This window comes from Heptranchias perlo, chromosome 9, assembly GCF_035084215.1.
Source record: "Heptranchias perlo isolate sHepPer1 chromosome 9, sHepPer1.hap1, whole genome shotgun sequence".
NCBI classification, from domain to species: domain Eukaryota; kingdom Metazoa; phylum Chordata; class Chondrichthyes; order Hexanchiformes; family Hexanchidae; genus Heptranchias; species Heptranchias perlo.
In genome coordinates, this window is record NC_090333.1 from 14,102,909 (window position 1) to 14,118,079 (window position 15,171).

General features: G+C 41.4%; 1 protein-coding gene across 1 annotated transcript in view; it reads left to right on the forward strand.

Moving 5' to 3' along the window:
• Positions 1-2,005, forward strand: part of LOC137325133 (heparan sulfate 2-O-sulfotransferase 1) — a 195,689-nt gene extending 193,684 nt beyond the window's left edge. Inside the window, exon 7 of the mRNA XM_067989879.1 lies at positions 1,636-2,005. Coding sequence (XP_067845980.1) covers positions 1,636-1,751 — 116 coding nt within the window. The 3' untranslated portion in view covers positions 1,752-2,005. The remainder of the gene's footprint in view (positions 1-1,635) is intronic.
• Positions 2,006-15,171: the final 13,166 nt, after the last annotated feature.

The window sequence follows — 15,171 nt, forward strand, 5'->3', positions numbered from 1 at the left end:
GACCTTTCAGGAGCGAGATTAGAAAACATTTCTACACACAAAGGGTGGTAGAAGTTTGTAACTCTCTTCTGCAAATGGCAATTGATACTAGCTCAATTGCTAAATTTAAATCCGAGATAGATAGCTTTTTGGCAACCAAAGGTATTAAGGGATATGGGCCAAAGGCAAGTATATGGAGTTAGATCACAGATCAGCCATGATCTTATCAAATGGCGGAGCAGGCATGAGGGGCTGAATGGTCTACTCCTGTTCCTATGTTCCTATAATTATATCTGAAGTAGTTTGTTAAAGATGTAGCCGTGGGTAGGAAATGGTTTTGATATTTCTAAATTTTATTGATATTAATCTGTTTTCAGGTATTCACTTATAGAATTACCTGTATCCTATATATCTATGGGACAACCTAATCAGCAGTCGCAGAGAGTGCAGTCTAAAACGGATGAAGTCATGTTGCCAGGACAAAGGGAAGCTCTCAAAGCAGGGATAGAAATCACTTTTTTTTCCCCCCCAGTAATCAGCTGGGCTGCCTACTTATCAAATTTGTCAGTGTGACAAAATGGCTGTGCTTTGAATGATGCAAACACTTTGAATCCTTCTACTGTACAGGCTACACTTCCACATTTGATGACCGACTTTGAATCAATAATCTGATGGAACGAATGAGTAGTAGTTAAAACTGATTGAATGGGGATGAAGAATGACTTGGATCTGTTGAACTGCTGTCAATTTAATGGATCTGATGTAAATGTAATGTGTTTGGAATCATTTCTAGATTATAGCTGCAGAATGTACTGCTGGCTGTTGAGAGGTGTTATTCCTGGAAGTGTTGAGCAAAGGCCTCTGGGCAACAACCTGACTGAAATGCCACAATTTGTTTTAAATGGGGAAAATTTAAGTTTTGAAATAAATGATGCAGCAGAACTGAGAGATTTTTGGTTTGGATTTATTTATAAATTAAATTAGAAATGTTTATTAACCCAGTATTGTAAGGATCCTTTCAGTAGGATCACTGGTATGTGTTTCCTACAATACAACAATGACTACACTTCAAAAGTACTTAATTGGCTGTAAAGCGCTTTGGGACATCCTGGCGTCGTGAAAAGAGCCATATAAATGCAAGTCTTTTTCTTTCATTAATCAGCGTTTTTTTTCCCACAAGACTATATTGAAAGTTGGCCTGTGCTTGACTAAGTATTCCCATTATTAAAGTATCCAGGTGCTCAATTCCAACTGCAGAAGAGAACTTGCTACTTCAACCATGTGAGGTTTCATGAATGGTGAATCCTTTTTTGTTTCCGGCACATGCTGTATAAAAACACCAAATGATGATTAAAGAAGACACCCTGCCAATATACTAGGGTATGATTCTAAAATCCAAAAGAAAAATTGCTGATGCGGGAAACCAAAAAATGTTGGAAATGCACGGCAACTGAGAGAAAAGACAGGTTAATGTTTTGGATGGCGCTCTGCTTGAGCTCTGTTAATTCTGTGCATTTGCAGCATTTTAGCATGTATGATTCTAATATCTGCAGCCCTGTGGGGCTACTGATGATGTTGAATATCCTTTGTGCGTGAGAATAATTTCTATCAGTATATAATGCTGTTTTTTTAATTGAAATTTCTTTGTCTTCACAGATGTTCCATTTTTCATTAACAGATGCTTATCTCAGCCAAGATGTTGCACTGATGTCCAGCTGCTTTCCTGCTTCTACATGAGGTTTCTTGGCCATCAGCAACCTCACCAAAATTAGCTGTGCTCTGTTTTGGCCCTCTTGACATAAGATGGCATCAGTCATTAATAGCATTATCACCTGATAATCAAAATTCTTTTGAGTCCAATTGCATATTCTAGTATACCACACCCCACCCCCACCTAAACTACACCTTTCCTCAATAAGTACTTAAGGACAGCACTGATGGGGAACAATGAACAATAAAAGGAAGTGCGGATTCTAATTCTACTCGACTGAATGTAACAAAAATAAACCATTTTGAAATGGCTGAATTCAAATCTCCACATTTTCTGAACATTGCCCAAAATCCTAATAGAGTATGCTTTTGAACAGTTTGTGTAAGTAGCCCATGTCACTGTTGAGCTTACTCAGAAGATTTATCTCCTTGTTCGCTAGGTTGAACAAATCAGTTAGAGATGCTTAATAGCATTTGCCAACAGCTTCAAAGCTGTGTCAGAGCATAGGAAGCTGTCACAACTGTCGTGAAGAACAGTCATAAGGCATTCTTATAAAATAGAAGAACCTGCCTGCTTGTCTCCTAAGATGGTTTTATGGTCTTGATTACATCATTCAAGTATGATGATGAATTGCTGAAAAAAGGGGCTATGAAAATGGTTTTAAAAGCTTGTGCTTCAATTATTTGGACTGTTATTTCAACAATTCAAGCAAACGCTTGAGTTTTCAGGTCAAATAAACTATGCAGTGCAGAAAAATTCAAGTTTAGTATGTTACTTCAAAAGCATATGAATAATAAACTGCAGCAAATTTTATTATGAAGTGGTCACTAGATGGCATCACAGGAATATCAAAATGCCTATTGCTAAAATGTGACTGACATCACATCGACTGTTGCTAAATAGAGAGCAAATGTAACTCTTTTCATTCGTTTGTTTTGTTTTGTAGGTTAGGGTTCCTCAATACAGCTGCAGGTAGCTTACTATCTCTGCTGCTGTAACTCCGTTGTCATGCAAACAGTTATGGGGAAAAGTGCTGCAACTATGGTCGACCTTCTGATTGAAGCCCATCTTCGCTAGTGTCACTACGAGTAAGTGTTTCTCCCACGCCATCTTGATATCTAATCGAGGCTGGTGGCTGCACTGATTTATTCAATTTAAAACTTGAAGCATCAGCTTCGCTTAGTGATATCACTCTCACTCCTGAGTCGGAGGTTGTGGGTTCATTTCCTACTCCAGGGAAGGATGTGCCATCCGTGGCTAACTAAGGAAGTTAAAGATAGTATCAAATTGAAAGAAAAAGCATACAATACCGTGAAGATTAGTGGCAGGTCAGAAGATTGGACTGAATATAAAAAAACAGCAAAGAATGACTAAAAGAATAATAATGAAGGAGAAATTAGAGTACAAGAGAAAGCTAGCTAGAAATATAAAAACAGATAGTAAGAGTTTCTACAGGTATTTAATAAGGAAAAGAGTAAGTAAAGTGAGCGTTGGTCCTCTAGAGAGTGAGTCTGGGGAATTAATAATGGAGAATAAGGAAATGGCGGATGAATTGAACGGATATTTTGCGTACATCTTCAATGTAGAGGATACAAATAACATGCCATTAAAAGATTGAAAGATGCTATTCAAATAAGAGCTAGGGAATTCTCCCGTGTCCTGCTGGCATTTATCCCTCAACCAACACCAGTAATAAAAAACCTAACTAGTCTGATTACTGTTAACGGGACCATGTTTTCCCACATAATAGCAGTGATTACACATTGGCTGTGAAGCACTTTGGGACGCCCATATGATGTGAAAGATGTCATATAAATGCACATTCATTCTTTCTAAAAGGAAAAGGCCTTGATTACTATCAAAACATTGTATTTGAAATAAAATGGCAACAGCTGGTAATTCTTTTAAGAAGTGTACCTTCTGCTGATGTTTTTCAGATGTAACAAAATCTTTTTCTGAGATGGTCACTCCAATTACTCTCTTTTTACTCAGACATTCTTAGCATCAGTTGCCTTCAAACTTGAATAATGATGGTGAAAAGGCCCAGCCTAAACCCCAAGTGACAACAACTTTTACTTATGTAACATGTTTAATGTAAAAATATATCTCAGGCAGAATGGAAACACATGCCAAACCTGGAAAGAAAAGATTAGGAAGGGTAGGTCGAAGGGATTGTTTTTGAGGAAGTTTTTAAATGTGAAGCAAGAGATGCAGGGTTGGAAAGATTTAGGAATGGAATTCCAAACAGTGGGACTGAAGCGGCTGAAAGCACTGGCCCCAGTTGGTGCGTTGAAGGCAGAGGGGGGGGCGCACAGAAGACTTGTGTCAGAGAAACTGAGCATTCGGGAGGGAGCAGAGGGCTGCAGGAGATTGCAGAGATAGGGTGGAACATAGATAGTGATTTATAGACTAGGACAAGGATTGTGAATTGAAAGTGTTGGGGGAACGAGGGACCAGGGTAGGACAGAGGAGATGCATGAGTGACGTTTCGTGTGGAATAGGATGTGCGCAGCAGAATAAACTGGACAATACCCAAGTAACAACTTTAATCAATTTGAAAGGAAAGTGGGGACAAGACAAAAGTTTGTGACTTGAAAGGGTACACTTTGAATGAAAGAGCCATCCCTTAGATGGTTACAGCAGTGAGTAGTTGAACTATTCAGGGGCCAGAAGAGTCCCAGGTTTGAAACCCAGTTTATGCTGAATTAGTTCATCTCAGTTGGGGCAGCAGTGCATACACAAGTTGGTGGTAAGTGTCCTTGTATTAGTAAGAGGGGAGAAAAAAGCACCTAGGGTTCCACATATGGTTATTCAGTGACCCCTGCTGGATGTTGGCAAGGGTGCATAATATGTGAGCACAGGACTGGGCTCAGCTGTGATCCCCTCCCCCACCTCAGAAGAATAGCTTGTCAACACACTCAGCCAGAGCTCACACACAAAGGGGTAGCCATTTAGAGGGTACCCGTGTAACAACAAAGAATTATAAGTGAGCCTTTACAGTGAGTTATTTTGCCAATTTAGTTTTATTTTGTGCTGTGTGGGCATGTGGTCGCTAATAACTGAGCAAGCTCATGTCACGTAGAAACCCTCCAGTCAGCACAGAGAAGACTTATCCTATCAGTGTAGGCTAGACTTAAACTGGGGTGACAGGGCAATGTGTGTGAACTCGTTGTACCACCCAGGTCTCGTACCACTCTGTGTACCTTCATTTTCTAAATTAGGAAATGCTTCACTAATAGTGTATTCTGATATTCTACTGGAAAGTGTATGGGTAGGTATACTGGGAAAGTGAGGGTTCTAAAAGTTGTAGAAATATTGTTATTCCTTTGACTATTCAGTATCAATTAAAGGTCTATTTAAAAACAACTGTCAGCCCACTAAACTCACACACTGACAAACATCTCAGCAATAAAATAGATACATATATCTCCGGATTCCCTCATGGGACTTGTTACTTGTGTCACAGTCTAAATACTCTGTTAAAATTATGTCACGTGTGAATAGGTATTAAAATAAAGTAATTTTAATTGAGAAATTGCAAAAGGAACTTATTTTAATGTAAAAGATTACAATTCAAAATTATGGTTTTGTAAGCATTTTGCATCTCATCTTGTCTGCCTACTGTATAGAAAAAATATTATGAATCGTTGAATTGAAGTATTCCATAAAGGGTCCTTGAACAGCATAAAAGCAGATCACTGGCTGCCATTATTATTAAATTACTGCTATAGACCTTGACAATTATAATTTGTTCATTAAAATGAGAGCAGTACACAATAATCCATTTAGACAAAAGCTTATTTAGAAACATCATCTGCGGGAGCTCCTTAATTCCAAGTGATCAGCTGACTTTGAAGATGCACCAGGTGCTCGCCTTCAGGAATGCTGTGTGGGTAAACACAATTTATGAGAGGCGCTAAAACTGACTTGATTCTTTTGGCCCAATAAACATACAAATTAGGCCCACAGAAATTGGTCCGGCCTTGAATGTAGGATCTGTACAAAGAACAAAAGCAAAATTAATCACTCCATCTATTATATGTGCTGATAACTCGACATCACAGGCACCAAAGTGCTCTGCGATTGCTCTGTATTTCAATACAGCCTACGTTTGATTTTCAACAGTTGATTTTTTTATTGCACGTATAAACCCAGGGGCCTTGCAAGATTCTTACACATGAAAATGCACATTCTTTGTTCTCCCAAAACTGACCTGTACTTCAGTACAGTGAAAACCAAAAACAGGATTTCACCTGTCAAATAAAAATCTTTCCATTTTGAAGAAAGGCTGCACGTACACCCCATCTGTCCCTGCATTTAGATCATGTCGATGGCATTTTTCAGCCAGATAAACATCTTGGGTATAGAATAAATTGAGTATAAAGCCCAGGAGGATTAGAAGGTTACGCTTATTAATGAACATTTTTTTCATAAATCTCTCCCAGGTTTGGTGCATGCGGGTTACTGTATTGGTGAAAGAAACCTTTGTAACTTTGTTACCTTTGTAATTCCCATTCGCATGATGTGTGTACCACATCTGCCCAGAAACTCCAGCTATATGACCATTGTTGAAGACATAGGTTGCTGAAATCGTTCCGAGACCAAAAAGAAGACTACAACATCACTTTGTTATCTTCTACAGATGTTGTATTATAATTTCCTGTTGGAAATGAAGTAATTTTATATCGCCACAATTACATTACCTCATACACATGGAACCCCGAGTTTGTCTCCTGGCAAAACCTTTCTAGCAGTCTAAAAGTGCGACTGCACAAAGCCCAAGAGCCAGGACTGCATTAACCAGACTACTTTGTTTGATTTTTTTTAATGCACGCTAATTAACTTTCAAACTGCCAACACTTTCTAGCTAATGAGGTATATTAGAGCAACAGGACAAAGGGGGAGTGGAAAGGTCTGTTGTATTTGTATGTCTAAGGAATTTAACAGAGCTGTAGGAAATGTACAGGGTATGTTTCTACAACAACAACACCCGCTTGCATTTATGCAGCGCCTTTAATGGTTAAAAAAAAAACCCAAGGCACTTCACAATTGGAAATAGACAAGGAAAATGGATGCTGAGCAATAGAGGGAGAGTTTAAGAAGGGGGGGCTGAAAGCCTGGTCAAAAAGATGGGTTTTGATTAGGCTTTTAAAAGGGACACGAATGAAAAGGCGGAGAGATTTAGGGATGGAGGTCCAGAGAGGCAGCCAATGGCGCTACGACAATTGGTGGAGTGAAAGGGGGCGGTCAGTAGCACACAAATGCCAAAGTCAGAGGAGCGAAGAGTCTGAGAAGGGATTCAAGGCTGGAGGAGGTTGCAGAGATAGTGTGGGGCGGAGCAGTGGAAGGATGTGAAAACAAGCACAAAGAATTTAAATTTTAAAAATTGGGTGTCAGGGAGCCAGTGTGGGGGAGGATATGGACAGCTGCATTTTGGACCAATTGGAGTTATGGAAGGCCTCCATAAAGAGAACATTGAAATATTTGTGTCTAGAAGTGACAAAAGCGTGGATAAGTATTTCAACAGAGGAAGGGCACAGATCAGGGCAAGTTGAGCAATGTTGTGCAGGTGGAAATAAGTGATGGATAGGGTATGAGGTTTAAAATTCAGTTCGGGGTCAAAGAGAATTCCAAGGTTTTGCACAGGCTAGTTCAGTCTGAGTAAGTGGCCAGGACAGGGGATGAAATCAGTTTAAAGAAGAGGAGTTTATGCCGGGGGCCGAAATCGGTGGCTTCAGTCCTCCCAATGTTAAATTGAAGGAAGTTGCGTCTCATCCGTGACTCGATGTAGCATGGAACAGCAAAGCAAAATATATTTTCAAAGAGATCCAAGTCGAGGAGATTGTTGTTTATAACCTGAAACTCACTGGACCTGACGAGGAGAACATCCAGGAGAGGCTCTGAAATCCTTAGCGGATTGACATGTGTGTCACTGTATCTTCGTGTACTTTGCATTCAGTCTGTAGCACACCATCAACAAACGACGTCTGATGGCTCGCTTTCAAAAACAGCAACAGCAACAATTTGCATTTATATAGCAGCTTTACTGTAGTAAGACATCCCAAGGTGCTTCACAGGACCGTTATCAAACAAAATTTGACACCGAGCCACATAAAGATGTTATTAGGACAGGTGACCAAAAATTGGCCAAAGAGGTTTTGAGGACCAACTTAGAGGAGATAGAGGTGGAGGGGATTCCAGAACCTAGGGCCGAGACAGCTGAAAGCACAACCACCAATGGTGGAGCGAAGGAAATCAGGGATGCGCATGAGGCCAGAATTGGATGAGCTCCACCATAGGCACCAGTTTGTCATTGTTGTATATGCTCCAAAAACACAGTGAGGTTCAGGCCTGAGATAACGCCGCTGCTGTTATCAGAACTTGTGATGTGTTTCTTTTGGATGGTACAAATGTCGATTTCTAAACAAGGCTATAACAAAGTGGTTGGTGTGGAAAATGGAAAAATTTATGCTGATGCAAGTTAAGACACATTGCTGAATCAAAGTAGAGAGTATTTCTCTGCATCTGTACGGTAGAGATGGCAATAAATGAAACATGGCCCACGTCATGAAAACAAATTAAAAAGAAGTACCTGACCTTGAAGTGTATGCTGCTGATATTGAATTTCAAAATTGGAACACTGGCTTTACTCACTTTGTTGATGGTACGATGTCCCTCTTTTTAAACGATTGGGAAAGCAGACTACTGGTGGAGTGCCTTGGTGTCCTTGGCCCTGTGTTGTAGACACAACATCTCCTGCATGGTTGCATGCACAGCGAATCCCTTATTTCAGTCAGGCTGATTACAGGAACATGCTGTGCTAAGGTGAGGTGTTTCCAAAGTTCCACTTCTCCCGATGAGTCATTGCTTGAAGATCAGCACTGAGAAAGGCGTGGAGAAAGGTCATCTATCCACGCCCTTAGTCGAGGGTAGTCATTTGTTGTGGAGAACAACAGCAACTTGCATTTATATAGCGCCTTTAACGTAGTAAAACGTCCCATGGCGCTTCACAGGAGGGTTATCGAACAAAGTTTGTCACAAGGGGGTATCAGGACAGGTGACCAAAAAGCTTGGTCAGAGAGGTAGGTTTTAACGAGTGTCTTAAAGAAGGAGAGAGAGGTTTAGGGAGGGAATTCCAGAGCTTTGGGCCCAGGCAGCTGAAGGCACATCCAACAATGGTAGAGCGATGAAAATTGGGGGAAAGAGTAAAATGCCAGAATTGGAGGAGCGCAGACATCTCAGAGGGTTGCAAGGCTGGCGGAGCTTACAGAAATAGGGAGGGGCAAGGCCATGGAGGGATGTGAAAACAAGGGTGCGAATTTTAAAATCGTGGCATTGTAAGACTGAAAGCTAATGTAGGTCAGTGAGCATTGGGGTGATGGGTGAACAGGACTTGGTGTGAGTTAGGATACGGACAGCAGAGCTTTGGATGCGCTCAAGTTTACGGAGAGTGGGAGGCCGGCCAGCAGGGAGAAACATATCAAAGTTGGGAAAATAATAGACTGGGATTAAAAGTCACATGTTGTGATGCTCTGAAAGAAAAAATACATAACGCAATAACTTCTGCCCTCTTGCAGTGTACCCTTTTATTGAAAGTAAAGGCTTCTTGTATACGGGGACGAAGAACTGAATAGAAAGTAATTTGCACTTAGGTGTGGATTTTTTCTTCATGGTCAAGCATATCATATTCATAGTATTTTGAATGGAGATGAGGGGGCGTGGTCATCACCCTGTGACCACAATGGAGTTTACACCTATATGTTATTGGAAGTACAGAGATCACCTGCAAGAACCATGTGTGAGGACTAAGGCTGAGTAAAATCAGTCTGATCTCAAAGTTTTCAATTCAGATTCTATTTTATATTTGATCCTAATTCAGGTTTCAAAGCCTGTGGAAATAGACTTACTTGCACCAATCACTGGGCTTATACTGAATAGAGAAAGGAAGAAAAAGCCAAACCGATATCAGCCAAACATTAATTTGGTTAGAATCGTACAGCCCTTCGTGCCTATGCTGGCTCTTTGAAAGAACTATCCAATTAGTCCCACTCCCCTCGATCTTTCCCCATAGCCCTGCAAATTTTTCCTTTTCAAGTATATATCCAATTCCCTTTTGAAAGTTACTATTGAATCTGCTTCCACCACCCTTTCAGGCAGTTCATTCCAGGTCATAACAATACGTTGCATAAAAAAAATTCTCATCCCCTCCCCTTTGGTTATTTTGCCAATTATCTTAAATCTGTGTCCTCTGATTACCGACCCTCCTGCCAGTGGAAACAGTTTCTCCTTATTTACTCTATCAAAATCCTTAAGGAAAGGGCTTACACTTACATAGTTCCTTATAACATTATCAAGAAGACCCGAACATTTCAGAGACTTTTACTGAATTTTGCCTTCATTGCCTACGCACCCCAATCGAAAAACTATATTATAAAAAAAGTTAGAACAGAATTAGAATTAAAAATTGCAAATCAGCTGAAAACTTTGGAGCTTCTCTCTGATGAGGGGCTCTATAATCAGACATTTTGTGGGGGAGCTGCAGATCTGTACTGACGTGCAATCTACAGTATCTGCAGTTTTATTTTGTTTTTAAAGTGATTTTTAAAGACAATCAATAAATGGGCCCATTGTCAGCTCAGAAACTATAGGAAAACCAAGGTTTTGCTTTTCCACGATCAGCAACAGTATCCTCTAATTTAAAAATCAGTCTCACAATGAACTTGTTTTCATTTGAATAATAATGTAGTCAAAGTGTGTCCTTTACTTACCATTGTCCCATTGTAATTCTTTGTGGCTGATGATTAATTTTTAAGCGTGATTAGTTTTCAAACAAGCCGCAGCGTGCCTGACATTATGAAGTACTTGTAGCTGGGTTCACAACAAGTACAAAAGTACTTCAAGTTGAATTCATCATACAGAGTATTTTTTTTTCTTTTTGAACTATTGTTGTTTACTCTAGCAAATGTAATTTTTGCATAACCACCATATCAGAGGTCACAAACAGAGAGAACAATTTCAGGAAGATAAGGGTACATAAGTCCACATATCTCTCTGTCTATGGAGTGGGCTTTTTTATTTAAGGGCCTTTATGCTACAGGTATTTGCTTAGAGCATCAAGAGGTGGGCAGACCCATGTTATACTACTGCCTATACACTGCTGTACCTAGGGACCGGAATAGGCCATTCAGCCTTTAGAGCCTGTTACACCATTCAGTTAGATCATGGCTGATCCGTACCTCAACCATTTACCTGCCTTTGCTCCATGTCTCTTGATACCCTTAACAAACTAAAATCTATCGATCACAGTCTTGAAATTTTAAAGACCTCAATTAGATCACCCCTGAACCTTCTAAACTCCTCCAACACCACAACAACTTGCATTTATATAAAATCATAAGAAATAGGAGCAGGAGTAGGCCATATAGCCCCTCGAGCCTGCTCCGCCATTCAATAAGATCATGGCTGATCATCTACCTCAATTCCACTTCCCCGCCCTATCCCCATATCCCTTGATCCCCTTAGTGACCAAAAATCTATCGATCTCAGTTTTGAATATACTCAACATGAGCATCCACAGTCCTCTGGGGTAGAGAATTCCAAGATTCACAAGCCTCTGAGTGAAGAAATTCTTCCTCATCTTGGTCCTAAATGGCTGACACCTTATCTTGAGACTATAACCCCTAGTTCTACACTCTCCAGCCAGGGGAAACAGTCTCTCAGCATCTATCCTGTCAAGCCCTCTTAAAAATTTTTATACGTTTCAGTGAGATCACCTCTCATTCTTCTAAACTCCAGAGAATTATAGGCCCATTCTACTCAATTTCTCCTCACAGGACAACCCTCTCATCCCAGGAATCAATCTAGTAATTATAACGCCTTTAATGTAGTAAAACGTCCCACGGCGCTTCACAGGGGCGTTAGGAAACAAAATTTCATACCGAGCCAAATAAGGCGATATTAGAACAGGTGACCAAAAGCTTGGTCAAAGAGGTAGGTTTTAAGGAGCGTCTTAAAGGAGAAGGGAGAGGTTTAGGGAGGGCATTCCAGAGCTTAGGGCCTGGGCAGCTGAAGGCAGGGCCACCAATGGTGAAACGATGAAAATCGGGGATGCAGAAGAAGCCAGAATTGGAGCAGCGCAGAGATCTGGGAGGGTTGTCGGGCTGGAGGAGGTTACAGAGATAGGGAGGGGCGAGGCCATGGAGGGATTTGAATACAAGGATGAGAATTTTAAAATTGAGGCGTTCCCGGGAGCCAATTTAGGTCAGCAAACACAGGGGTGATGATTGAATGGGACTTGGGTGCGAGTTAGGATACGGGCAGCAGAGTTTAGTATGAGCTCATGTTTACGGAGTGTGCAAGGTAGGAGCCCAGCCAGGAGAGCACTGGAATAGTCAAGACTAGAGGAAACAAAGGCATGGATGAGGGTTTCAGCATCTGGGGCCGAGATGGGCGATGTAACAGAGGTGGAAGTAGGCAGGCTTGTGATGGAATGGATATGGGGTCTGAAGCTTATCTCTGGGTCAGATAGGACGCCAAGGTTGCGAAAGGTCTGGTTCAGCCTCAGACAGTGGTCAGGGAGAGGGATGGAGTCGGTGGCTAGGGAACGGAGTTTGTGGCAGGGACCGAAGACAATGGCTTCGGTCTTCCCAATATTTAGTTGGACGAAATTTCTGCTCATGCAGCACTGGATCTTGGACAAGCAGAGTGACAAATGAAAGGCAGTGGAGGGGTCGAGAGAGGTGGTGCTGACATAGAGCTGGGTGTCGTCAGCGTACATATGGAACCTGATGTGTTTTCGGATGATGTCGCTGAGGGACAGCATGTAGATGAGAAATAGGAGGGGGCCAGGCTAGATCCTTAGGGCTCTCCAGAAGGAATACACATCGAGTTTATGCAACCTGGCCTCATAATTTAACCCTTTAAGCATGGTATAACTCTGGTGAATCTGCACTGTACCCCTTCCCAGGCCAATGTATGTTTCCTGAGGCTTGGTGCCCAAAACTGAACACAGTACTATAGATAGGGTCTCACCAAGGCTCTGTACGACTGAAACATCACTTCCTCACTTTTGTATTCCAACCCCCCTGAGATAAAGGCCAACATTCCATTTGCCTTTTGATTACTTTTTGTACCTGTGCACTAGCTTTTAGTGACTTGTGGACACCCAAATGCCTTTGCTCCTCCACTCACTCAATTTGTCTGTGTCTCTTTGCAACTTCCTGCTCCCATCTACACAACTAACATGGTGTCATCTGCAATTTTGAATATACAGTTCTCCCTTCATTCAAGTTATTGATATAAACAGTGAAAAGCTGAGGCCCCATTTCAGATCCCTGGGGAACACCACTTATCACATCACACCAATCAGAGAACATTCCCTTTATCCTTTCTCTCTCTCACCTCCTAATCAATTACCAACCCATGTCACAAGATTACCTTCAATTCCATGCACTTTCATTTTTGCTAATAATCTCTTGTGCAGAACTTTATCAACTGCCTTTTGGAAGTCCATATCGGCAACATCCATAGAAACTTCCCTTTTCACCATGATAGTGACTTCCTCAAAAAATTAAACTAGATTAGACAGACATGACCTACCCTTCACATATCCGTGCTGAGTCTTTGATCAGTTCATACTTGTCCAAATGCTCGATCGCTGTCCCTGATGATAGATTCCCCACAGCTGTTACTTTCCAATCACTGGCATCCAAATTAAAGTTAATTTTTTAATTTTAGTAAGGAGCGAATGTTCAGTTGGTTCTTTGGAAAGGTTAAAAATATATTTTTTTAAAAACATGTAGAAACTTTTTAACTTATTTCTATACAACTGCAAGCTGGTTAGGGCTGAAGTGGTTGGCTTTAGTGAACGACTGGTCATGCATCAAGGTATTGGGGAGGGAGAAGTTTTTATCGATGAGGTATTTGAGAAACCACGCTGGGGGTAGGAGTTGGAGAGGATACCCTGGTACCTAGAGAAGGAGGCTGGGCCTCTGTTAGAAAGAGGGGCAGGAGTCATGGTTGGGTAGTAGGGCAGGAGCTGGTGCTCTCCAACTGGGTCTCTCCTCTGGAAAGAGATGTTGTGGAGACTCGAGGTGGCTGCGACTGGCGAGGCTATGTCATGGACAGGGACAATCCAGCAGCCTCAGTTGAGGATGTGCCATGGACTGGGACAATCAAGGAAGGAGGGAAAAAGAGAAAGAGTAGCAGACAAATTGTGGAATTAGGGCATTCGATTATCGGTTTACAGATAGAATTCTGTGCAAACTTGACCCAGAGAAACAAATGATGTGTTGCCTCCCAGGTGCATGAGTCAAGGTTCTGATATCCCAGGTTGACGGAATGCGAGAGGGAGCAGGTGAGGAACCAGTTGTTAGGTCCGATAAGGTACCGCATTGTAGACTCATGACTGAGGTTAGAGCATGTGGAGTCAGGGGACAAATAGCAGAATGGATAGCAAGCTGGCTACAAAACAGAAAACAGAGAGTAGGGGTTAAAAGTAGTTACTCAGACTGGCAAAAGGCGGAAAGTGGTGTTCCACAAGGATCGGTGCTGGGTCCACTGTTGTTCACCATTTACGTAAACGGTTTGGATGCGGGAATCGGAAGTACAATTTCAAAATTTGCGGATGACACCAAATTGGGGGGTATAGTTAACACAAAGGAGGACTGCAACAAAATACAGGAAGACATTAATAAACTTGCAGAATGGGCATATAATTGGCAAATGAATTTCAACATACATACGTGTGACATATTACATTTTGGTAGGAAGAATAAGGGGGCCAGATACTCCTTGGAAAATAAGAGTCTCAATGGGGTAGAGGACCAAAGGGATCTGGGGGTACAGATACACAAATCACTAAAAGTAGCAACGCAGGTAAATAAGGCCATTTTTAAAAAAGCAAACCAAGCACTGGGAGTGATTTCTAGAGGGATAGAATTGAAAAGTTATGTTAAACTTGTACAGAATCTCTCCTTATAGGACAATCCTCTCATCCCGGGAATCAATCTAGTGAACTATCGTTGAACCACTTCCAAGGTAAGTATATCCTTCCTTAGGTATGGAGACTAAAACTGTACACAGTACTCTGGGTGTGGTCTCACCAAGGCCCTGTACAGTTGCAGCAAGGCTTCCTTACTCTTGTACTCCAACCCCCTTGCAATAAAGGCCAACATTCCATTTGCCTTCCTAATTGCTTGCCGTACCTGCATGTTAACTTTCTGTGTTTCGTGTACAAGGACACCCAAATCCCTCTGAACACCAACATTTAATAGTTTCTCATTATTTAAAAAATATTCTGTTTTTCTATTCTTCCTGCCAAAGTGAATAACCTCACATTTCCCCACATTATACTCCATCTGCCACCTTCTTACCCACTCACTCAACCCTTTGCAGACTCTTTGTGTCCTCCACACAGCTTACTTTCCCATCTAGCTTTGTATCGTCAGCAAACTTGGATACATTACACTCGGTCCCTTCGT